This window comes from Hyla sarda, chromosome 13 (genome assembly GCF_029499605.1).
Source record: "Hyla sarda isolate aHylSar1 chromosome 13, aHylSar1.hap1, whole genome shotgun sequence".
In the NCBI taxonomy this organism is placed as follows: Eukaryota; Metazoa; Chordata; class Amphibia; order Anura; family Hylidae; genus Hyla; species Hyla sarda.
This window is the reverse complement of record NC_079201.1, coordinates 27,436,188-27,459,988: the sequence shown is the minus strand read 5'-3', so window position 1 is coordinate 27,459,988 and position 23,801 is coordinate 27,436,188. Positions and strand designations below refer to the sequence as shown.

Here is a 23,801-nt window from a genome sequence, read left to right as displayed (position 1 = left end):
GGTTCCCACAAATACGTTTCCATTTATGCAAAGCGGTAAAATGAATATTTATTACTTCGATAAACTAGAAATGAATGTGGCTCCGCGCATTACACCTATATAGAGGTCACGACTATACTTCGTAGCAGAACATATTCAGACACAGACGGGGTAAAAGCAGATAAGATCTTTATTTTTCATATTTCCTTTTGAAAGTTCACAACTACTTCTGTGAATCCGGGTCCTTTACCGCGCTGTCCCAGGTTGAAGCCTAAAGGTGGAGAGGATGTAAATCCAGTAGCAGCATATTATGTAAAAGGCAATGATGGTACCTTCTTCAGTCCAGTTTGGGGGAGGAAAAAAAAAAAAAAGGATTTTTAAAAGGGGTACTCCCGTGGAAAACTTTTTTATTTTTTATTTTTTTTTAACTCAACTAGTGCCAGAAAGTTAAACAGATTTGTAAATTACTTATATTAAAAAAAAATCTTAATCCTTCCAGTGCTTTTTAGGGGCTGTTTACTACAGAGGAAATTCTTTTCTTTTTAGATTTCTCTTATGTCACGACCACTGGCCTCTGCTGTCCATTTTAGGAACTGTCCGGTGCAGGAGAAAATCGCCATAGCAAACATATGCTGCTCTGGACAGTTCCTAAAGTGGACAGCGGAGGTCAGCAGAGTCAGCCCTGTGGTCGTGACATAAGAGAAATCCAAAAAGAAAAGCAATTCCTCTGTAGTATACAGCCCCTAAAAAGTACTGGAAGGATTAAGATTTTTTTAATAGAAGTAATTTACAAACCTGTTAAGCTTTCTGGCACCAGTTGATTTAAAAAATAAAACGTTTTCTATAGGAGTACCCCTTTAAAAAAAAAAGTGCTAAAAGTTTGTACCGTGCCTTTCACTATGGGGTAGTGAGAGTCCCAGACACATGTAGTAAACTCTGCAGATTTCCCTGAGCGATAGGAGAGGTGTCGAGCAGTTTGGGACTCAGGCTTTGATCTCAGGGAGTGGCTGTGGGAGCGATGATTCTGTCCGGTTCTTATCGGAGACGTCTTCATCCGTTGCAGCCTTACACTGAAGAGATCTCTCATATTTGGTTTTAAAAAGCAGCCCGTGACCTATAGAGAGAACAGTTTTAGTGCTTCTCGAATGATCCGGAGAAGGGGACACAGACGGCCAATACCCACCTGCACAGTCGGCCAGCTCCCTGAACGATTCCTTCTTGCAGCAGCTGCGGCACAGATGGAACACACACTTATTGCCCTGTAAAGAGCAATACCAGGCAGGGTCAGCCGTATACTACTGTAGGTGAGCTTATATTTGTAGATAAGACAATCATCCCTACATGGAAGATACATTTCCAAAATTAACTACTACATAGAAAGGAACGTACATAACTTTACATATGACCTAGAGCAGTGGTCTCCAACCTGCGGACCTCCAGAAGTTGCAAAACTACAACTCCCAGCATGCCCGGACAGCCAACGGCTGTCCGGGCATGCTGGGAGTTGTAGTTTTGCAACATCTTGAGGTCCGCGGGTTGAAGACCACTGATCTAGAGGATGCCATGATATGAACTTCAGAACATGAAAATGTCTTCCAAAAACCTAAATATCTCCATAACTAAACATGGCTGCGCAACCTGTAACATCTTCAGTCTGTTTTATAATACTAGACTGTAAAATAAATTGCCTAAATCCCCTGTAAGTATTTGTAACGCCAAATAAATAAGAAGGGAACTTTTTAAAAGTGTGCCTATTAATGAGACACAGAAAACCCAGACCGCCGCAATTCACAAGCTTTATGCTATGGCAACGTTTTCCAACCAGGGTGCCTCCAGCTGTTGCAAAACTACAACTCTCAGCATGCCCAGACAGCCGAAGGCAGGCTGGGCACCGAATAGGGCAGTGTTTTCCAAGCAGGGTGCCTCCAGCTGTTGCAAAACTACAACTCCCAGAATGCCCAGACAGCCGAAGGCAGGCTGGGCACCGAATAGGGCAGTGTTTTCCAACCAGGGTGCCTCCAGTTGTTGCAAAACTACAACTCTCAGCATGTCCGGCAGGGGTGTGGAATTTTTTTTTTTTATAGAAAACTACTTGTCCACAGGACTATAATGGAGCAAAATCTACTTGTCCCTCATGACGATCCACTTGTCCGGCCAATTTTCGCTTTTATGCTCTCATTTTTTCCTCCTCGCCCTATAATAGCCATAATTACCTACTATAATGATACCTTTTAATTTTTCAATAACATTCTCTGATCCAAAATATGAAATGTGTTGGGATCTGAACACCCAAACCTCAACCAACCAAAATTTTTCACATGTCAGAATTTTTTTCAAGAGTCACAGGGATACTTTAAAGTGCTACTGAAGTAAGTTGTGCTACTTCTATACAGTGACCCCCCCCCACCCCGACCTACGATGGCCCCGACATACGATCATTTCAACATACGATGGCCTCTCAGAGGCAGCATCAACATACGATGCTTTTGTATGTCGGGGCCATCGCATAAACGGCTATCCGGCAGCGCAGACTGCTTCAGCTGCCACCAGATAGACGTTTACGGTGCCCCGTGAGACCCGGTGATGTCTCTTACCTGTCCTCTTCGGGATCCCCTGCATCGTCGGTGCTCTCCAACGTCGTCATCACGTCGCTGCGCACGTCATCCAATAGGAGCGGCGTGCGTAGCGCCGTGATGGCGGCGACGGAGAGCGCGGATGCCGGGGAAGCAGAGGCCTTGGCGGAGCCTCGGGGACACCACGGGGACGCGGCGACAGTGATGGACGGCGACATCCCGGGCAGCGGTGACGGTCCGGAGCGGCGGGGACAGGTGAGTACAACTTCCTCTAACAGTGGTCTACAACCTGCGGACCTCCAGATGTTGCAAAACTACAACACCCAGCATGCCCCGGACAGCCAACGGCTGTCCGGGCATGCTGGGTGTTGTAGCTTTGCAACATCTGGAGGTCCGCAGGTTGTAGACCACTGTCCTATACTTCACATTGCACAGATCCCTCAACATGCGATGGTTTCAACAAACGATGGTCCATTTGGAACGGATTACCATCGTATGTTGAGGGACCACTGTACCTGAATCCAGAATGCACAATAGTCTGACTGCAGTGTTACTAAAGACATTATATTGTCCAAGCTCAGTGTCACACAGATGCCCTTGGTGAACATAGCTGGAATAGATCTACTTATGAAGCTCACCTTGGGGTTCCCACACTGGTCACATTTTGCATATTTGGCTGAAATAAACAGATAAATGGGATTAATGCTTGAGAAGTTATGACAGTATTAATAGACTTCAATAATACTTGCGCCAAGTAAACTACAGGAGTTTTCCCACTTGTGTGATGTGGGTGTTGGCAGATGGGGAAATTGACAGTGTTGGATTTTTACAGTACATTTTCCTTGGTTAACCCTTAGAATAAAAGTGTTTAATCCCATATAGAAGGTGCTCAATACAGTTTGGCCAGTAATTAGCCAACTTGTATTGGAAACTACACGACAATACATATATCTCTATGTAGGACTAGTACGAATACATTATATAATGAGCCAAATCACACACCAATCTGCTGCATCTGAATACCCTCCAAGGGGTGACATACGTTTTAAAGAAGGGTCATAACATTTGTTGGGATTCCGGAGTTTCTTCTTCTGCTTGTTCTTTGACAGGTGTTCAGAGTTTCCATCTTCCTCCTCCTCCAGCGCTCTCTTCCCTCGTACTCCACTTTCTTCAGTAAAGACATCTTTTGGCCTGAGGAAAGCAGACACGTTTAATTCATTTATGGCTATAAAAAGGCAGAATATCTCTCTCTCTAAGAGTTACCACAACTAGATGCAGATTATACAGAAAACATGACGGGAGATAAGAATATAAGCGGAGAACACTTACGGTGGGCGGACATATGGTTGGCAGATCCAGTGAGGGAAAGGTAAATCCCCTGAGACAACTTCATCTTCTTTCCTTTGAGAAATTTCTTCCTGTGAAGTATAAAAAATAAAAAATAAAAAAAAAAACACGTTATTCTCACTACCTGCTGACCTTGGGTGTAACCGGGGGGGGGGGGGGGGGGGGGGGGGGGGTGTTTATCTAATAAAAAGAAAAATTTGGTTAGCTGATCTAATCATATGAAATACTTTCGTCTTTACATAGTTGAATGTGCTGACAACAAAATCACTCAAAAATTATCAATGGAAATCAAATTTATCAACCCATGGAGGTCTGGATATGGAGTCACACTCAAAATCAAAGTGGAAAACCACATTACAGGCTGATCCAACTTTATGTAATGTCCTTAAAACAAATCACAATGAGGCTCAGTAGTGTGTGTGGCCTCCACGTATCTGTATGACCTCCCTACAACGCCTGGGCATGCTCCTGATGAGGTGGCGGATGGTCTCCTGAGGGATGTCCTCTCAGACCTGGACTAAAGCATCCGCCAACTCCTGGACAGTCTGTGGTGGATGGAGCGAGACATGATGTCCCAGATGTGCTCAATCGGATTCAGGTCTGGGGAACGGGCTGGCCAGTCCATAGCATCAATGCCTTCCTCTTGCAGAAACTGCTGACACACTCCAGCCTCATGAGTCTAGCATCGTCTTGCATTAGGAGGAACCCAGGGCCAACTGCACCAGCATATGGTCTCACAAGGGGTCTGAGGATCTCATCTCGGTACCTAATGGCAGTCAGGCTACCTCTGGCAAGCACATGGAGGGCTGTGCGTCCTCCAAAGAAATGCCACCCCACACCATTACTGACACACTGCCAAACCGGTCATGCTGGAGGATGTTGCAGGCAGCAGAACATTCTCCACGGCGTCTCCAGACTGTCACGTCTGTCACATGTGCTCAGTATGAACCTGCTTTCATCTGTGAAGAGCACAGGGCACCAGTGGCAAATTTGCCAATCTTGGTGTTCTCTGGCAAATGTCAAATGTCCTGCACAGTGTTAGGCAGGTAAGCACAACCCTCACCTGTGGACGTCAGGCCCTCATACCATCCTCATGGAGTCTGTTTCTGACCATTTGAGTGGACACATGCACATTTGTGACCTCCTGGAGATCATTTTGCAGGGCTCTGGCAATGCTCCTCCTTGCACAAAGGTGGAGGTAGCAGTCCTGCTGCTGGATTGTTGCCCTCCTACGGCCTCCTCCATGTATCCTGATGTACTGGCCTGCCTCCTGGTAGCGCCTCCATGCTCTGGACACTACGCTGACAGATACAGCGAACCTTCTTGCCACAACTCGCAATGATGTGCCATCCTGGATGAGCTGCACTACCTGAGCCACTTGTGTGGGTTGTAGAGTCCGTCTCATTGTACCACTAGAGTGAAAGCTCCGCCAGCACTCAAAAGTAAGCAAAACATCAGCCAGGAAGCCTAGGAACTGAGAAGTGGTCTGGGGTCACCACCTGCAGAATCACTCCTTTATTGGGGGTGTCTTGCTAATTGCCTATAATTTCCACCTGTTGTCTGTTCCATTTGCACAACAGCATGTGAAATTGATTGTCAATCAGTGTCTCTTCCTGAGTGGACAGTGGGATTTCACAGAAGAGTCATTGACTTGTAGTCACATTGTGTTGTTGAAGTCTTCCCCTTATATTTTTGAGCAGTGTATATATAAAAAACCAAAATATTTATGTGATGAAAATACAGCCTCGTAGACCGGCTCAGATAGTTTCTTATATTACCTGGCACCTGAGCTTTAGTTGTTTATTCACAGCAATGATCCCTTCTAAGGACTTGGCTTTTGCCAGCTCTTCCCGCAGCACTTGGTAAACCTGTAAACTAGAAGGAAAAGAGCTGTGAGAAGCTACGGGAACATTTCACTGTACAATCTAATGTTACATCCGGACTGGGAGGTACAAACCAACATATCCGCCATAGAAAACCCCAACAATGGAACTCCATAAACCTCACTACAAGGTAATGGAGTCTGTCAAGCTCTGGTGGAGCCGTATCCAGCCACTACACCAGCGAGGATGTGGCCTAATATCTGGACTGGTTTTCAGCCCTGTAGGTGTATTGTGCACATCAGACAGTGCTCATGTCTAAAGTGGGAGGACTGCTTTACGTCAGGCGTCTGATGCCTGGAGAATATCGTACAAGCGTCTCTGTTCTCAGATGATGAAACTTCAAGAGAAGACTGTGGGCCGAGGCGCACACTGTGGCTCTTGGGGGTTGTATGTTAGCATGCTCGGAGTACTACGATGCATAATAATTATGGCCTCATTACTACAGGAAAGGAAGAGTCGGCATTTCAATATCAAAAGGTGTGCACGAACCCCCGGGGGGAGGACTCCTTTAATGACTTCAAGAATAAACAGCTTACCAGAATTCCTACTAAATCTGATGCATCTTCATCTCCAGGAGAAAGTCTTATTAGTAATGGCGCTGGCTGCTCTAAACTTCAGCCTGACTGGAGATTTAAGAACTAGAGAGCCTCTAAGGAGTGCAGGGCCAAAGCAAAGGTATCGCAACGACTAAACGTAACCGTCCCCTAGAGAGAGCCTCTAAGGAGTGCAGGGCCAAAGCAAAGGTATCGCAACGACTAAACGTAACCGTGTCCTAGAGAGAGCCTCTAAGGAGTGCAGGGCCAAAGCAAAGGCATCGCAACGACTAAATGTAACCGTGTCCTAGAGAGAGCCTCTAAGGAGTGCAGGGCCAAAGCAAAGGCATCGCAACGACTAAATGTAACCGTGTCCTAGAGAGAGCCTCTAAGGAGTGCAGGGCCAAAGCAAAGGCATCGCAACGACTAAATGTAACCGTCCCCTAGAGAGAGCCTCTAAGGAGTGCAGGGCCAAAGCAAAGGCATCGCAACGACTAAACGTAACCGTGTCCTAGAGAGAGCCCCTAAGGAGTGCAGGGCCAAAGCAAAGGCATCGCAACGACTAAACGTAACCGTCCCCTAGAGAGAGCCCCTAAGGAGTGCAGGGCCAAAGCAAAGGCATCGCAACGACTAAACGTAACCGTCCCCTAGAGAGAGCCCCTAAGGAGTGCAGGGCCAAAGCAAAGGCATCGCAACGACTAAATGTAACCGTGTCCTAGAGAGAGCCTCTAAGGAGTGCAGGGCCAAAGCAAAGGCATCGCAACGACTAAACGTAACCGTGTCCTAGAGAGAGCCCCTAAGGAGTGCAGGGCCAAAGCAAAGGCATCGCAACGACTAAACGTAACCGTGTCCTAGAGAGAGCCCCTAAGGAGTGCAGGGCCAAAGCAAAGGCATCGCAACGACTAAACGTAACCGTCCCCTAGAGAGAGCCCCTAAGGAGTGCAGGGCCAAAGCAAAGGCATCGCAACGACTAAATGTAACCGTCCCCTAGACAGATACGAGACAGGGGTAGACAGATACGAGACAGGGGTAGACAGATACGAGACAGGGGTAGACAGATACGAGACAGGGGTAGACAGATACGAGACAGGGGTAGACAGATACGAGACAGGGGTAGACAGATACGAGACAGGGGTAGACAGATACGAGACAGGGGTAGACAGATACGAGACAGGGGTAGACAGATACGAGACAGGGGTAGACAGATACGAGACAGGGGTAGACAGATACGAGACAGGGGTAGACAGATACCAGACAGGGGTAGACAGATACCAGACAGGGGTAGACAGATACCAGACAGGGGTAGACAGATACCAGACAGGGGTAGACAGATACCAGACAGGGGTAGACAGATACCAGACAGGGGTAGACAGATACCAGACAGGGGTAGACAGATACCAGACAGGGGTAGACAGATACCAGACAGGGGTAGACAGATACCAGACAGGGGTAGACAGATACCAGACAGGGGTAGACAGATACCAGACAGGGGTAGACAGATACCAGACAGGGGTAGACAGATACCAGACAGGGGTAGACAGATACCAGACAGGGGTAGACAGATACCAGACAGGGGTAGACAGATACCAGACAGGGGTAGACAGATACCAGACAGGGGTAGACAGATACCAGACAGGGGTAGACAGATACCAGACAGGGGTAGACAGATACCAGACAGGGGTAGACAGATACCAGACAGGGGTAGACAGATACCAGACAGGGGTAGACAGATACCAGACAGGGGTAGACAGATACCAGACAGGGGTAGACAGATACCAGACAGGGGTAGACAGATACCAGACAGGGGTAGACAGATACCAGACAGGGGTAGACAGATACCAGACAGGGGTAGACAGATACCAGACAGGGGTAGACAGATACCAGACAGGGGTAGACAGATACCAGACAGGGGTAGACAGATACCAGACAGGGGTAGACAGATACCAGACAGGGGTAGACAGATACCAGACAGGGGTAGACAGATACCAGACAGGGGTAGACAGATACCAGACAGGGGTAGACAGATACCAGACAGGGGTAGACAGATACCAGACAGGGGTAGACAGATACCAGACAGGGGTAGACAGATACCAGACAGGGGTAGACAGATACCAGACAGGGGTAGACAGATACCAGACAGGGGTAGACAGATACCAGACAGGGGTAGACAGATACCAGACAGGGGTAGACAGATACCAGACAGGGGTAGACAGATACCAGACAGGGGTAGACAGATACCAGACAGGGGTAGACAGATACCAGACAGGGGTAGACAGATACCAGACAGGGGTAGACAGATACCAGACAGGGGTAGACAGATACCAGACAGGGGTAGACAGATACCAGACAGGGGTAGACAGATACCAGACAGGGGTAGACAGATACCAGACAGGGGTAGACAGATACCAGACAGGGGTAGACAGATACCAGACAGGGGTAGACAGATACCAGACAGGGGTAGACAGATACCAGACAGGGGTAGACAGATACCAGACAGGGGTAGACAGATACCAGACAGGGGTAGACAGATACCAGACAGGGGTAGACAGATACCAGACAGGGGTAGACAGATACCAGACAGGGGTAGACAGATACCAGACAGGGGTAGACAGATACCAGACAGGGGTAGACAGATACGAGACCGGGGTAGACAGATACGAGACCGGGGTAGACAGATACGAGACCGGGGTAGACAGATACGAGACCGGGGTAGACAGATACGAGACCGGGGTAGACAGATACGAGACCGGGGTAGACAGATACGAGACCGGGGTAGACAGATACGAGACCGGGGTAGACAGATACGAGACCGGGGTAGACAGATACGAGACCGGGGTAGACAGATACGAGACCGGGGTAGACAGATACGAGACCGGGGTAGACAGATACGAGACCGGGGTAGACAGATACGAGACAGGGGTAGACAGATACGAGACAGGGGTAGACAGATACGAGACAGGGGTAGACAGATACGAGACAGGGGTAGACAGATACGAGACAGGGGTAGACAGATACGAGACAGGGGTAGACAGATACGAGACAGGGGTAGACAGATACGAGACAGGGGTAGACAGATACGAGACAGGGGTAGACAGATACGAGACAGGGGTAGACAGATACGAGACAGGGGTAGACAGATACGAGACAGGGGTAGACAGATACGAGACAGGGGTAGAGAGATACGAGACAGGGGTAGAGAGATACGAGACAGGGGTAGAGAGATACGAGACAGGGGTAGAGAGATACGAGACAGGGGTAGACAGATACGAGACAGGGGTAGACAGATACGAGACAGGGGTAGACAGATACGAGACAGGGGTAGACAGATACGAGACAGGGGTAGACAGATACGAGACAGGGGTAGACAGATACGAGACAGGGGTAGACAGATACGAGACAGGGGTAGACAGATACGAGACAGGGGTAGACAGATACGAGACAGGGGTAGACAGATACGAGACAGGGGTAGACAGATACGAGACAGGGGTAGACAGATACGAGACAGGGGTAGACAGATACGAGACAGGGGTAGACAGATACGAGACAGGGGTAGACAGATACGAGACAGGGGTAGACAGATACGAGACAGGGGTAGACAGATACGAGACAGGGGTAGACAGATACGAGACAGGGGTAGACAGATACGAGACAGGTAGACAGATACGAGACAGGTAGACAGATACGAGACAGGTAGATAGATATGAGACAGGTAGATAGATAGATATGAGATAAATAGGAAGATAGATAGATAGATATGAAATAGATAGATAGATATGGGATAAATATATATGAGATAGATATGAGATAGAGAGAGATAAATAGATAGATATGAGATAGATACGAGACAGGGGTAGACAGATACGAGACAGGGGTAGACAGATACGAGACAGGTAGATAGATACGAGACAGGTAGATAGATATGAGATAAATAGGTAGATAGATATGAGATAGATAGATAGATATGGGATAAATAGATATGAGATAGATAGATAAATATGAGATAGATGATAGAGAGATAGATAGATATGAGATAGATAGATAGATAAATATGAGCTAGATGATAGAAATATAGATATGAGATAGAGAGATAGATTGATAGATATGAGATAGATAGATAGATAGATAAATAGATAGATATGAGATAGATAGAGAGATATGAGATAGATAGAGAGATATGAGATAGATAGATATGAGATAGATAGATATGAGATAGATAGATATGAGATAGATAGATAGATAGATAGATATGAGATAGATATGAGATAGATAGATAGATATGAGATAGATAGAGAGATATGAGATAGATAGAGAGATATGAGATAGATAGATATGTGATAGATAGATATGAGATAGATAGATATGAGATAGATAGATATGAGATAGATAGATATGAGATAGATAGATATGAGACAGATAGATATGAGATAGATAGATATGAGATAGATAGATATATATGAGATAGATAGATATGAGACAGGTAGATAGATAGATAGATATGAGATAGATAGATATGAGACAGATAGATATGAGACAGATAGATAGATATGAGACAGATAGATATATATGAGATAGATAGATATGAGACAGGTAGATAGATAGATAGGAGATAGATAGATATGAGATAGATAGATAGATAGATAGGAGTCTTTATGCATCAATTCCTCAGAGAGTGAAGGTTTTATGTCATCTATTTATCTATAGGGATCTCCTTACGTCCTCTAGTAAATGACGGTATATGTTGCTTTGGAAACTGACTTCGGCCACACCTTTGAATGAAGAGAATCTGCCCAAATGGCTGTCACTACCTCTCAAGTATTAATGAGAACTTGTGTGAAGTGGGCTGGAAGGTATTTCTTGGTACTTAGTCCCCAGAGTAGCTTGGATGTCTCTCATAGACAGACATGTCTCTTCGAGATATTTGAGAGCAGGTTGCAGGGTAACATCATACACAGGGCAGTGGTATAACCACATCCTGAACATGTAGAATCCATTTTTTGGTTCTCCTGTTGCCCCATGTGTGCTTCTTCTTTGCACATGAGTGGGCTCGGCTTAACCCCTTCATGACCCAGCCCATTTCCACCTTCATGACCTGGGCATTTTTTGAAAATCTGACCACTGTCACTTTAAACATTAAAGGAGTAGTCCAGTGGTGATTCAGTGGTGAGCAACTTATCCCCTATCCTAAGGATAGGGGATAAGTTTGAGATCGCGGGGGTCCGACCGCTGGGGCCCCCTGCGATCTCCTGTACGGAGCCCCGACAGCCCGTGGGAAGGGGGCGTGTCGACCTCCGCACGAGGCGGCGGCCGACACGCCCCCTCAATACAACTCTATGGCAGAGCCGAAGCACTGCCTTCTGCAATCTCCGGCTCTGCCATAGAGATGTATTGAGGGGGCGTGTCGGCCGCCGCTTCGTGCGGGGGTCGACACCCGCTATCTCGGCGGAGAGCCGGGGCCCCGTACAGAGAGATCGCAGGGGGCCCCAGCGGTCGGACCCCCGCGATCTCAAACTTATCCCCTATCCTTAGGATAGGAGATAAGTTTTTCACCACTGGACTACCCCTTTAATAACTCTGGAATGCTTTTAGTTATCATTCTGATTCAGAGATTGTTTTTTCGTGACATATTCTACTTTATGTTATTGGTAAAATTTCACTGATATTTTCTTGGTAAAAAATCTAAAAATTTCATGAAAATTTTGAAAATTTAGCATTTTTCTAACTTTGAAAGTCTGTGCTTGAAAGGAAAATGAATATTCCAAATAAATTACATATTGATTCACATATACAATATGTCTACTTTGTGTTTGCATAAAAAATTGACATGTTTTTACTTTTGGAGACACCAGAGGCTTCAAAGTTCAGCAGCAATTTTCCAATTTTTCTCAAGATTTTCAAAATCGTAATTTTTCAGGGCCCAGTTCAGGTTGGAAGTGGATTTTAAGGGTCTTCATATTAGAAATATCCCATAAATGACCCCATTATAAAAACTGCACCCCCCAAAGTATTCAAAATGACATTCAGTAAGTGTTTTAACCCTTTAGGTGTTTCACAGGAATAGCAGCAAAGTGAAGGAGAAAATTCTAAATCTTCATTTTTTACACTCGCATTTTCTTGTAGACCCAATTTTTGAATTTTTACAAGGGGTAAAAGGAGATAAATCACCCTAAAATGTGTAACCCAATTTCTCTCGAGTAAGGAAATACCTCATATGCGTATGTAAAATGTTCAGTGGGCGCAGTAGAGGGCTCAGAAGGGAAGGAGCGACAAGGGGATTTTGGAGAGTGAGTTTTTCTGAAAGGGTTTTTGGGGGCATGTCCAATTTAGGAAGCCCCTATGGTGCCAGAACAGTGGACCCCCCCACATGTGACCCCATTTTGGAAACTATACCCCTCATGGAATATAATAAGGGGTGCAGTGAGCATTTACACCCCACTGGCGTTTGACAGATATTTGAAATGGTGGACTGTGCAAATCAAAAATTTTATTTTTCATTTTCACAGACCACTGTTCCAAAAATCTGTCATACGCCAGTGGGGTGTAAATGCTCACTGCACCCCTTATTACATTCCGTGAGGGGTGTAGTTTCCAAAATGGGGTCACATATGGATATTTATTGTTTTGCGTTTGTCAGAACTGCTGTAACAATCAGCCACCCCTGTGCAAATCACCTCAAATGTACATGGTGCACTCTCCCTTCTGGGCCTTGTTGTGCGCCCCCAGAGCACTTTGCGCCCACATATGGGGTATCTCCGTAGTCGGGAGAAATTGCGTTACAAATTTTGGGGGTCTTTTTTCCCTTTTACCTCTTGTGAAAATGAAAAGTATAGGGCAACACCAGCATGTCAGTGTAAAAAATTTTTTTTTTTACACTAACATGCTGGTGTAGACCCCAACTTCACCTTTTCATAAGGGGTTAAAGAAGAAAAAGCCCCCCAAAATTTGTAAGGCAATTTCTCCCGAGTACGGCGATACCCCATATGTGTCCCAAAACTGTTGCCCTGAAATACGACAGGGCTCCAAAGTGAGAGAGCGCCATGCGCATTTGAGGCCTGAATTAGGGATTTGCATAGGGGTGGACATAGGGGTATTCTATGCCAATGATTCCCAAACAGGGTGCCTCCAGCTGTTGCAAAACTCCCAGCATGCCTGGACAGTCAACGGCTGTCCGGCAATACTGGGAGTTATTATTTTGCAACAGCTGGAGGCTCAGTTTTGGAAACAGTAGCGTACCAGACGTTTTTCATTTTTTGGGGGGAGGGGGGCTGTGTAGGGGTATGTGTATATGTAGTGTTTTTTACTTTTTATTTTAGGTTAGTGTAGTGTAGTGTTTTTAGGGTACAGTCACATGGGCAGAGGTTCACAGCAAGTTTGCCGCTGGAAGTTTGAGCTCCAGCGCAAAATTTGCGCCATCTCAAACTTGCAGCACTCACTGTAAACCTCCGCCCATGTGAGTGTACCCTGTACATTCACATTGGGGGGAGGGGGCAAACATCCAGCTGTTGCAAACTCCGAGCATGCCCTTTGGCTGTCCGTGCATGCTGGGAGTTGTAGTTTTGCAACATCTGGAGGTCCACAGTTTGGAGACCACTGTATAATGGTCTCCAATCTGTGCTCTTCCAGATGTTAGAGAACTACAACTCCCAGCATGCCTGGACAGACTGAGCATGCTGGGAGTTGTAGTTTTGCAACCTCTGGAAGAGCACAGATTGGAGACCATTATACAGTGGTCTCCAAACTGACGACCTCCAGATGTTGCAAAACTACAACTCCCAGCATGCCCAGAAAGCCAAAGGCTGTCTGGGCATGCTGGGAGTTGCAGTTTTGAAACTCTCAGAGGCAGCAGTGAGATCGCTTTACGGCGATCTCACTGCTGCCAATGAAGATGCCGCACTGCTGCTGGAAACTCACCTCCGGGACGCAGCGCAGCCAGGACCGCATGGAGGACGCCGGGACCGCTCGGGACACCGCTCGGATGGGTAAGTGACGCCGGGGGACGGGTCAGGGACACTTAGCAGAGCGGTGTGTGTCCCGATCCCCGTGTTCCGGACTCACACACCGCGCTGCTATGTATTCTGATAGCGAAACGCTGCTATCAGCTAGTCAGATTTGACCAGCTGATAGGAGCGATCGCTGGGGGGGGGGGGGATGAAACCCCCCGTGGTCGCACGGTAAGATGGCTGGCTATCAGTGATAGCCACCATCTTACTGGGCGCTGCGGGATGCCGCGAGTAGCGGCAGTAATGTTCATGACGTACCTGTATGTTATGGGTCGGGAACACCTTGCCACCCATGACGTACAGGTATGTCATAGGTCGGGAAGGGGTTAAAGGGGCACTCCACTGGAAAACATTTTTTTTTTTTTTAAATCAACAGGTGCCAGAGAGTTAAACAGATTTGTAAATTACTTCTAGTACAAAATCTTAACCCTTCCAGTACTTATCAGCTGTTGTTATGATCCACAGGAAGTTATTTTCTTTTTGAATTTCCTTTCTGCTCTCTGCTGACACCTCTGTCCATGTCAGGAACTGTCCAGAGCAGGAGAGGTTTTCTATGGGGATTTGTTCCTAGAAAAGCCTGTATGCTCTCTTCTTACTATTACTATCCAAACTGCTTAAAAACACTATGGAGTTTAGAGGTGGACAGTCACTTGAACACAAATCCCAAAATATAATACTTACGTGTGGTGCCATAGTTTAAAAAGGTGTGCCCGCACAAAGGACAAAGGGCATGGGTACTGCTGGGAAAGTTCTAAATACTCCTCTGCCATCTCCCACACATAGGGACTCTTCCCTTCAAACAAGGCCGGATTGTGAAGATTTCCCTCTAAAACGCAAAGAACAAAGTAACAGCAGACATGTTTAATACCAAACCCAGTAACGGGCACACGTGTAAGCAGAGAATCTATCTAATGTGAGAAGCTACAAGTGGAGATGTCCCCCTCCCCCCACAGTCAGTCCTGACAGTGTAACTACAACCTTGTTGCGACATGCTTATAAAAGGGGTACTCCACTGGAAAAGATATCTTTAAATCAACTGGTGACAGAAAGTTTAACAGATTTGTAAATGACTTCTATTAAAAAATCTTAATCCTTCCAGTACTTATCAGCTGCTGTATGCTCCACAGGAAGTTCTCTTCTTTTTTGAATTTCCTTTCTGTCTGACCACAGTGCTCTCTGCTGACACCTCTGTCCATTTTAGGAACGGTCCAGAGTAGGAGCAAATCCCCATAGCAAACCTCTCCTGCTCTGGACAGTTCCTGACATGGACAGAGGTGTCAGCAGAGAGCACTGTGGTCAGACAGAAAATAAATCCAAAAAGAAAAGAACTTTCTCTGGAGCATACAGCACCTGATAAGTACTGGAAGGATTAAGATTTTTAAAAATGTTTTTCCAGTGGAGTACCCTTTTAAAACTTCTGGCAACTTTGTAGCCTTCTGCTAAAGCGAGTGGTTTTCAGTAGTCCCATGGATAATTCTGCAGACCGCTCACTTTAGTAGCAGGCTACAGGGAGTTGCAAGGAGTTTTAAAAAGTGTTACAGTTTAAAGGGGTACTCCGGTGGAAATTTTTTTTTTTTTTTTTTTTTTTTAAACCAACTGGTACCAGAAAGTTAAACAGCTTTTTAAATAACTTTTATTTAAAAATCTTCATCCTTCCAGTACTTATCAGCCACTATATGCTCCAGAGAAAGTTATTTTCTCCCGGACAACAATGCTCTCTGCTGACACCTCTGTCCATGTCAGGAACTGTCCAGAGCAGGAGAGGTTTGCTATGGGGATTTGCTCCTGTTCTGCACAGTTCCTGACATGGACAGAGGTGTCAGCAGAGAGCACTGTGGTCAGACTGATCGGAAATTCAAAAAGAAAAGAACTTTCTCTGGAGCATATAGAAGCTGATAAGTACTGGAAGGATTAAGATTTTTAAATAGAAGTGATTTACAAATCTGTTCAGCTTTCTGTCACCAGTTGAAAAAAAAAATAAAACATTTTCCACCGGAGTACCCCTTTAACTGGTGCCAAAAAGTTAAAACATATGTAAATTACTTCAATTTCAAAAAAAATCTTAATCCTTCCAGTACGTATCAGCTGCTGTATACTACAGAGAAAGTGCTCTTTGCTGGTCTATGTCAGAAACTGTATGGAGCAGAAGAAGAGGTTTTCTATGGGGATTTGCTCCTGCTCTGGACAGTTCCTGACACGGACAAAGGTGTCAGCAGAGAGCACTATGGTCAGACTAAAAAGAACTACACAACTTCCTCTGCAGTATACAGCAGCTGATAAGTACTGGGAGGATTAAGATTTTTTTACATAGAAGTAATTTACAGATCTTTCTGCTGATAAGTACTAGCCTACAGCTGTTTCACGTCACTCAGTACACTTTGGCAGTAGAACACATTTTATATCTCTGGACAAAAAAAAGAACCCAACCTGCACTCATCACTCCATGGACTCCAGTCTCTTGAAGGCACCGCTCCACATCACTAAGATACTGGATATTCCCATTTGCAAAAACTGGGATACTGACAGCATTCCTGTACCGGGTAGTAAAGGGAAAAGAAAAATGAATTATACTCAGCTGTAGTGATGGATGAAAGTATAAAACATTCTCCAGGACTGCAAAAATATATCAACAGGTGGCTATAGACCAGTGTTTCCCAACCAGGGTGCCCCCAGCTGTTGCAAAACTACAACTCCCAGCATGCCCGGACAGCCAACGGCTGTCCGGGCATGCTGGGAATTGTAGTTTTGCAACAGCTGGAGGCACCCTGGTTGGGAAACACTGCTATAAACTATACAAAAATAAAAACAAGGAAATGAGACAGTTTAAAGAGGACCACTCCTAAATGGATCCCTCTCCTTACCCACCACGTACTAACACTTTCAGCAGGGGGGGGTTTATCGAAAACCAATACTTTTACAATAAACATTGGATGAACAACGAAAGACGAGTTGGTGATCGCAACGTCTTTATTTATTTTTGAGAAGATTGTTGTTTACGCCTCGTTCAAGTAACATACATGCACCCCATACTAAGGCCGGGTTCACACCACGTTTTTGCAATACAGTTCCCGTATCAGGTTTTTAATAAAAAAACAGACTCGTCAAAACCTGACTAATCTGTATCAAAAGGTGTGTACAAATTATAACCCATATACGGTTTGAAAAATTATGTCCGGTTGCATCAGTTTAAGAAAAAAAGTATATGTTTTTAACTTTTCACTCCATTATGAATAAAGTTTCACTTGTTTGATTGAAATTCCAAGAAAAAAACTGCGCAAAGTCAAAAACTGTATGGTGAAAACCGGATGGAACCGTACGCACATACAGTTCTGTACGGTTCCCATGGACTCCCATGTTTTTAAAAAAACGTATACGTTTCAATACGGATTTTGGGTACGGGAAAAAAAACTGAAAAAAACGTATAAGGCTGCATTCACACCACGTTTTTGCAATACAATTACCATATACGTTTTCAATGTGAAAACCGTATGGAACCGTATTGAAAACCGTATGCATTGACTCTCCATTGAAAACCGTATGCCAAAAGATGCATCCGGTTGTGTCCGTTTTGCATCATGTATGGTTTTGTCAGTTTTTTTTCACCCATACCCAAAACCGTAGTCTACGGCTGGGTTCACATCACGTTTTTGCCATACTGTTTTCAATCAGTTTTTCTGAAGAAAACTGTATGGCAAAAAAACGGATGGAACAGTATGGGAAAAAGTAAACCGTAGGCGTTTTAAACCGTATACTGTTATTTAAAAGTGCATACAGTTCCGTCCATTTTAATTTTTTTTTAAACGTAAAAGTAAAAACGTATACGGTTTCCTATATGGAACCGTATATATGTGCGTTTCCCATTGACGTCCATGTTAAAAAAAACGTATGTGGTTGCAGTACAGTTTTTAAACTTGAGACAAAAATGTGTTCAACCACAGTTTTGACTCTGGTTTAAAAACCGTAGTTTATTTTTATTTTTTTTTTTAACATGGACGTCAATGGTAAACGCACATGTATACGGTTCCATACGGGAAACCATATACGGTTTTTATTGTGCACATGCGCATTTGCATCCTAACGTCCCCACCCAACAGTCCTCCTATTAAAAATGGACAACATTTTCAAAAACGTTTGTTTTTAAAAGAAATAAAAACGGACAGAACTGTGTGCACTTTTAAAAACGCATACGGTTTACTTTTTCCCATACTGTTCCATCCGTTTTTTGCCATACGGTTTTCTTTAGAAAAACTGATTGAAAACAGTATGGCAGAAACGTAGTGTGAACCAGCCTACTACCACAGTTTTTTGGTCCGGGTGAAAAACTGTATTAAACCGTATAAGTTTTTTTTTTTTTTTAAATGGGAGTCCATGGGAACCGTACAGAACTGTATGTGCGTACAGTTCCATCCGGTTTTCACCATACGGTTTTTGACTTTGCATTTTTTTTTCTAGGAATTTCAATCAAACAAGTGAAACTATTGTCGGGCTTTGGATTAGTCGAGGCGTTGGATTTAAAGTGGCAGTTTTTGTCCTGCAGATTTCAATGTAAACTAAATGACCGGACACCGCTTCAAATCTGCAGCATCAAATATGCGCAGGATATAAATAGACCCTAAATAAGTATAATTGGGAAGTGAAGCAGCCCCCCCCCCCCACCACCACCACGAAACCCGAAGATGCGATTTCTTCCATTCTCCAAAGAGTGTTTAAAAAGTGGACGTGAACCATGTTTCCATAGCGACGCCTTTTTCCGTTGCACTAGTTTTGATAAATCTTTATCCCATGTATCCCTGCTCCTCTAAGGTTAGGTTCACACTACGGAATTTGTGAACGGAAAATGCGCTTGGAAATTTCCACCTGAAGAATGGCGTTGCTCATTCTTCAGGCGGAAATAGTCACGGAACATACTGCAGTCTATTGGAGACTGCAGTGTCCACACGGTCCTAGTGCCAACTGATTCAGTCAGCGCTGGCCGCACTCGGAATCTCTGGGCGGAAATTTTATGCCCGGAGATTCCGCAGTGTGAACCTAGCGTAAGACAGCGGAGAAGATTTACTAACCCTAACATTTAGACCAGTGTTTCCCAACCAGGGTGCCTCCAGCTGTTGCAAAACTACAACTCTCAGCATGCCCGGACAGCCAAAGGCTGTCCGTGCATGCTGGGAGTTGTAGTTTTGCAACAGCTAGAGGCCCACGGGTTGGAAAACACTGATTTGGACAGTGTAAAAATGATACACTTGACAGTTGTCAGCTAAATTTATACCACCGATTGGTCGCCACACTATACGCCAATATTTGGCCACAAAGTTGGTGTCACACCCCGAGCTCCTTTCCACCAAGCCACAAAAAGTGTCAAAAGGCCTATCCATGTGCACCAGTCCACACAGCCCAATGTGCGCACTCACCTCACAGCTTTAATGTGTTCCCACGAAGCGACCCCAGTTAGGGAACCTTTCTGCTCCTTGGTGCGACCGTGAACTGTAAGAAGCTGAAAGAGAATCTTGTGAGAAGAGAAGCCCGACAACCCCCCCCCTCCCCCGCACACAATACGCATTCTACCCCACACCCACCTGGCACCCAGCTTTTTCCAGTAGCTTGGCATATGTGACGGTTTTTTCAACCTCAGGAAACACCCGGATTTTACAAGTGATGGGGACAGACAACTTCTGGTGCGCCAACCGGACTAAGAGACGAAATTCAGGAGAAGTGAATGTATCGGGTATGAAACGGCCCCAGGGAATCTTATTAAAAGCAAAGACTTACTCATCTTTTCCAGCAGCTCCCATTCCTCTTGTAGAAACGCTCCATAGTGACCTGTATAATAAGAACACGGGCATATTTAAAGGGGTTAGCCAGGATTTTTTTTTTAATTATTTATATATATATATATATATATATATATATATATATATATATCTATATATATCTCTATCTATATATCTATATCTATATATATAAAAACAAAGAATAAGTTGGCCAGCACTATTAATTCCAAACTATTGTAAAGACCTGGCTTACAGGTGCAGGCTGCTGGGCTAAATATACAGCAACAGGAGAATACAGCAGCATCTTTGTGCTAGCAGTGTGCTGCTGTATTCTCCTGTTACTATATATAAACTGCTTCCAGAAAGTTAAACAGATTTGTAAATTACTTTTAATTAAAAAAAAATCTTAATCCTTTCAGTACTTATGAGCTGCTGAAGTTGAGTGGTTATTTTCTGTCTAAGTGCTCTCTGATGACACATGTCCCGGGAGCTGTCCAGAGTAGAAGCAAATCCCCATAGCAAACCTCTTCTACTCTGTGCAGTTCCCGAGACAAGCAGAGATGTCAGCAGAGAGCACTGTTGCCAGACGGAAAACAACAACACAACTTCAGCAGCTGATAATTATTGGAAGGATTAAGATTTTTTTTATAGAAGTAATTTACAGATATGTTTACACTTCTGGAGACAGTTGATATAAAATATATATATATATTTTCCTGGAATAAAATGTGAATGTGTAATGTACAAGGTAAACAAAAGGTCTGACACCAGAAGAAGGACCGGACAATGTTCCTTGACTAGAAGATGATCCCAGGATGGTAAAATATCTGGCAACCTGCAGTAAGTGTTCATATATATATATATATATATATATATATAGAGATCGATAGATATATACACACACAAAAAAGAAGGTGTTGGGAGACGCTCGGTGGTGAGTACTAGTAGTGGGTACAATTCCCTGGCAGTGCTGGCTGGGTACAGTAGTACAATACATTCATTTCCCCCTAGGATTGGGTTAATCCTTTACCTCTCTTTGCAATCATTTGCGGGCAGCCGAGGTTCAGGTCGATGGCATCACAATAGTCCTGCGCCAGCTGAGCGGCCTGGACAAACACTTCAGGGTCATTCGCACAAAACTAGAAAGAAGAAAAGACAAATCAAAGATCAGTAACCGAGACAAATGTGGAAACCTCCTAAAAAAAAGTCAAGACTTCCTTGATAAGGAAAGGAAGGATGGGGGGGGGGGATCAGCGATAAGGAATGGAAGTATAGGGGGGATCAGCAATAAGGAAAGGAAGGATGGGGGATCAGCAATAAGGAAAGGAAGGATGGGGGATCAGCAATAAGGAAAGGAAGGATGGGGGATCAGCAATAAGGAAAGGAAGTATGGGGGGGGGATCAGCAATAAGGAAAGGAAGTATGGGGGGGGGATCAGCAATAAGGAAAGGAAGTATGGGGGGGGGATCAGCAATAAGGAAAGGAAGTATGGGGGGGATCAGCAATAAGGAAAGGAAGCATGGGGGGGATCAGCAATAAGGAAAGGAAGCATGGGGGGGGGATCAGCAATAAGGAAAGGAAGTATGGGGGGGGGATCAGCAATAAGGAAAGGAAGTATGGGGGGGGATCAGCAATAAGGAAAGGAAGTATGGGGGGGATCAGCAATAAGGAAAGGAAGCATGGGGGGGATCAGCAATAAGGAAAGGAAGCATGGGGGGGGGATCAGCAATAAGGAAAGGAAGTATGGGGGGGATCAGCGATAAGGAAAGGAAGCATGGGGGGGGATCAGCAATAAGGAAAGGAAGTATGGGGGGGGATCAGTGATAAGGAAAGGAAGCATGGGGGGGGATCAGCAATAAGGAAAGGAAGCATGGGGGGGGATCAGTGATAAGGAAAGGAAGTATGGGGGGGGGTCAGCGATAAGGAAAGGAAGTATGGGGGGGGTCAGCGATAAGGAAAGGAAGTATGGGGGGGATCAGCGATAAGGAAAGGAAGCATGGGGGGGGATCAGCAATAAGGAAAGGAAGTATGGGGGGGGATCAGTGATAAGGAAAGGAAGCATGGGGGGGGATCAGCAATAAGGAAAGGAAGCATGGGGGGGGATCAGTGATAAGGAAAGGAAGTATGGGGGGGGGTCAGCGATAAGGAAAGGAAGTATGGGGGGGGTCAGCGATAAGGAAAGGAAGTATGGGGGGGGTCAGCGATAAGATAAGGACGCATGGGGGATCAGCGGTAAGGTGACATGGCTGTGGTCTGGGGGGCATTACCTGGACGATGAGGGGCCGGTGCATTGCCGTGGAATGAGATTTGCCATAGAATGAGATGGTCCGCCTCCATCACATCCTATTGGCTCTCTCTTGTCACGTGACATATTTAAACGTCACGCATCGATGCGCACAGCAGTTTCAGTTTGGCTATCACAGGGAGAGGATCTCCTCACCCTGTGATAGCTGAAGCTGCACGGAGCTCTCATGGCCTCTGTGGCCCGACAGAAGTTCACACATTTACGCAGCTCATACGGCTGGTTCATATACATTTACTGTTCATCCACAGCGCTATCGGGAGCCCGATGCCCGATGGCGCTGTCATCAGTGTGCGTCCCCGCGAGCGCCCCACTCCCGCAGCTCTACTCCCCGTCCTCCGCAGCTCTACTCCCCGTCCCCCGCAGCTCTACTCCCCGTCCCGTTAACGCTCAGGGAGCGGGGAACAGAAAGTAGAGCATCGGGCGCAGGTTAAGTTATTCGCGTAGTGCTGCGCATGCGCAGTACTACTTTACCTGCGCCCGATGCTCTACTTTCTGTTCCCCGCTCCCTGAGCGTTCACAGGGGACGGGGAGTAGAGCTGCGTAGGACGGGGAGTAGAGCTGCGTAGGACGGGGAGTAGAGATGCGGGGGACGGGGAGTACAGCTGCGTGGGACGGGGAGTAGAGCTGCGTGGGACAGGGAGTAGAGCTGCGGGGGACGGGGAGTACAGCTGCGGGGGACGGGGTGTAGAGCTGCGGGCGTGGGGATCCTGATGACAGCGCCATCGGGCATAGGGATCCCGATAGCGCTGTGGATGAACAGTTACTGTATATGAGGCAGCCGTATGAGCTGCGTACATGTGTGAACTTCTGTCGGGCCACAGAGGCCATGAGAGCTCCGTACAGCTTCAGCTATCACAGGGTGAGGAGATCCTCTCCCTGTGATAGCCAAACTGACACTGCTGTGCGCATCGATGCGTGACGTTTAAATATGTCACGTGACAAGAGAGAGCCAATAGGATGTGATGGAGGCGGACCATCTCATTCTATGGCAAATCTCATTCCACGGCAATGCACCGGTCCTCCGGGGACACCTCACTGTACAGGTTCTCCTTCCGGTAATTGGCATCTCGTACAAACACCTGGGCATGCAGCATGGGGGTGTAGCAGAGCTGGGCACCATGTCTCCGGCTCAGGAGCCTCCAGGCCAGCTCACTCTGATCCACCATAGGGGCCAGCACATAGCGCGCTCCCTTCAGGGTCTCCCTCCAGAAGTCCATGCCCTGCAGCTTAGCCATTCCTCCGGGGCCACACAGCTCACCGCTCCCGACTACCGAGACCCTCCTCCAGCTTTCTCATCCCCGACCGCGGGCACTCAGCTCCTCTCCGGAGCCATGACTCGGCCACTTCCGCTATGTCCGTCCCTGACTTCCTCCCCCGTGGTGCAGCGCTTACTATTTCCGCCAGATACAAAGACAAGAC

The 23,801-nt window shown here is 46.0% G+C and overlaps 1 protein-coding gene across 4 annotated transcripts; it reads right to left on the bottom strand.

The window, feature by feature from the left end:
* Positions 1-112: 112 nt before the first annotated feature.
* On the bottom strand, positions 113-23,767 carry DUS1L (dihydrouridine synthase 1 like). Of its 4 annotated transcripts, none has more exons than XR_008849565.1 (15): positions 23,401-23,766; positions 22,345-22,364; positions 21,108-21,216; positions 20,076-20,126; positions 19,883-19,995; positions 19,718-19,800; positions 16,740-16,843; positions 14,994-15,138; positions 5,678-5,774; positions 3,882-3,970; positions 3,595-3,743; positions 3,191-3,228; positions 1,163-1,238; positions 866-1,093; positions 113-314 (listed from the first exon to the last, which is right to left on the bottom strand). XR_008849565.1 is itself a non-coding variant. In XM_056550032.1 (14 exons), exons 1-14 carry the CDS (start codon positions 23,615-23,617, stop codon positions 963-965), a joined length of 1,422 nt encoding a protein of 473 aa, XP_056406007.1. In that variant the 5' UTR covers positions 23,618-23,766; the 3' UTR covers positions 760-962. The 4 variants fall into 4 exon arrangements, 2 of the variants coding, with proteins under 2 accessions (XP_056406007.1, XP_056406008.1); XR_008849566.1 differs by having other exon boundaries at positions 871-1,093; XM_056550032.1 differs by lacking the exon at positions 113-314 and having other exon boundaries at positions 760-1,093.
* Between the last annotated feature and the right edge of the window lie 34 nt (positions 23,768-23,801).

Bases quoted from the DNA above. Each gene is read 5' to 3' on its own strand.
- DUS1L (XM_056550032.1), bottom strand. From the start codon at position 23,617: ATGGCTAAGCTGCAGGGCATGGACTTCTGGAGGGAGACCCTGAAGGGA. The intron at 16,844-19,717 runs GTGAGTGCGCAC...TACCCGGTACAG, and splicing joins GAACACATTAAAGCTGTGAG to GAATGCTGTCAGTATCCCAG. The intron at 15,139-16,739 runs GTTGGGTTCTTT...TTTGCGTTTTAG, and splicing joins CCATGGAGTGATGAGTGCAG to AGGGAAATCTTCACAATCCG.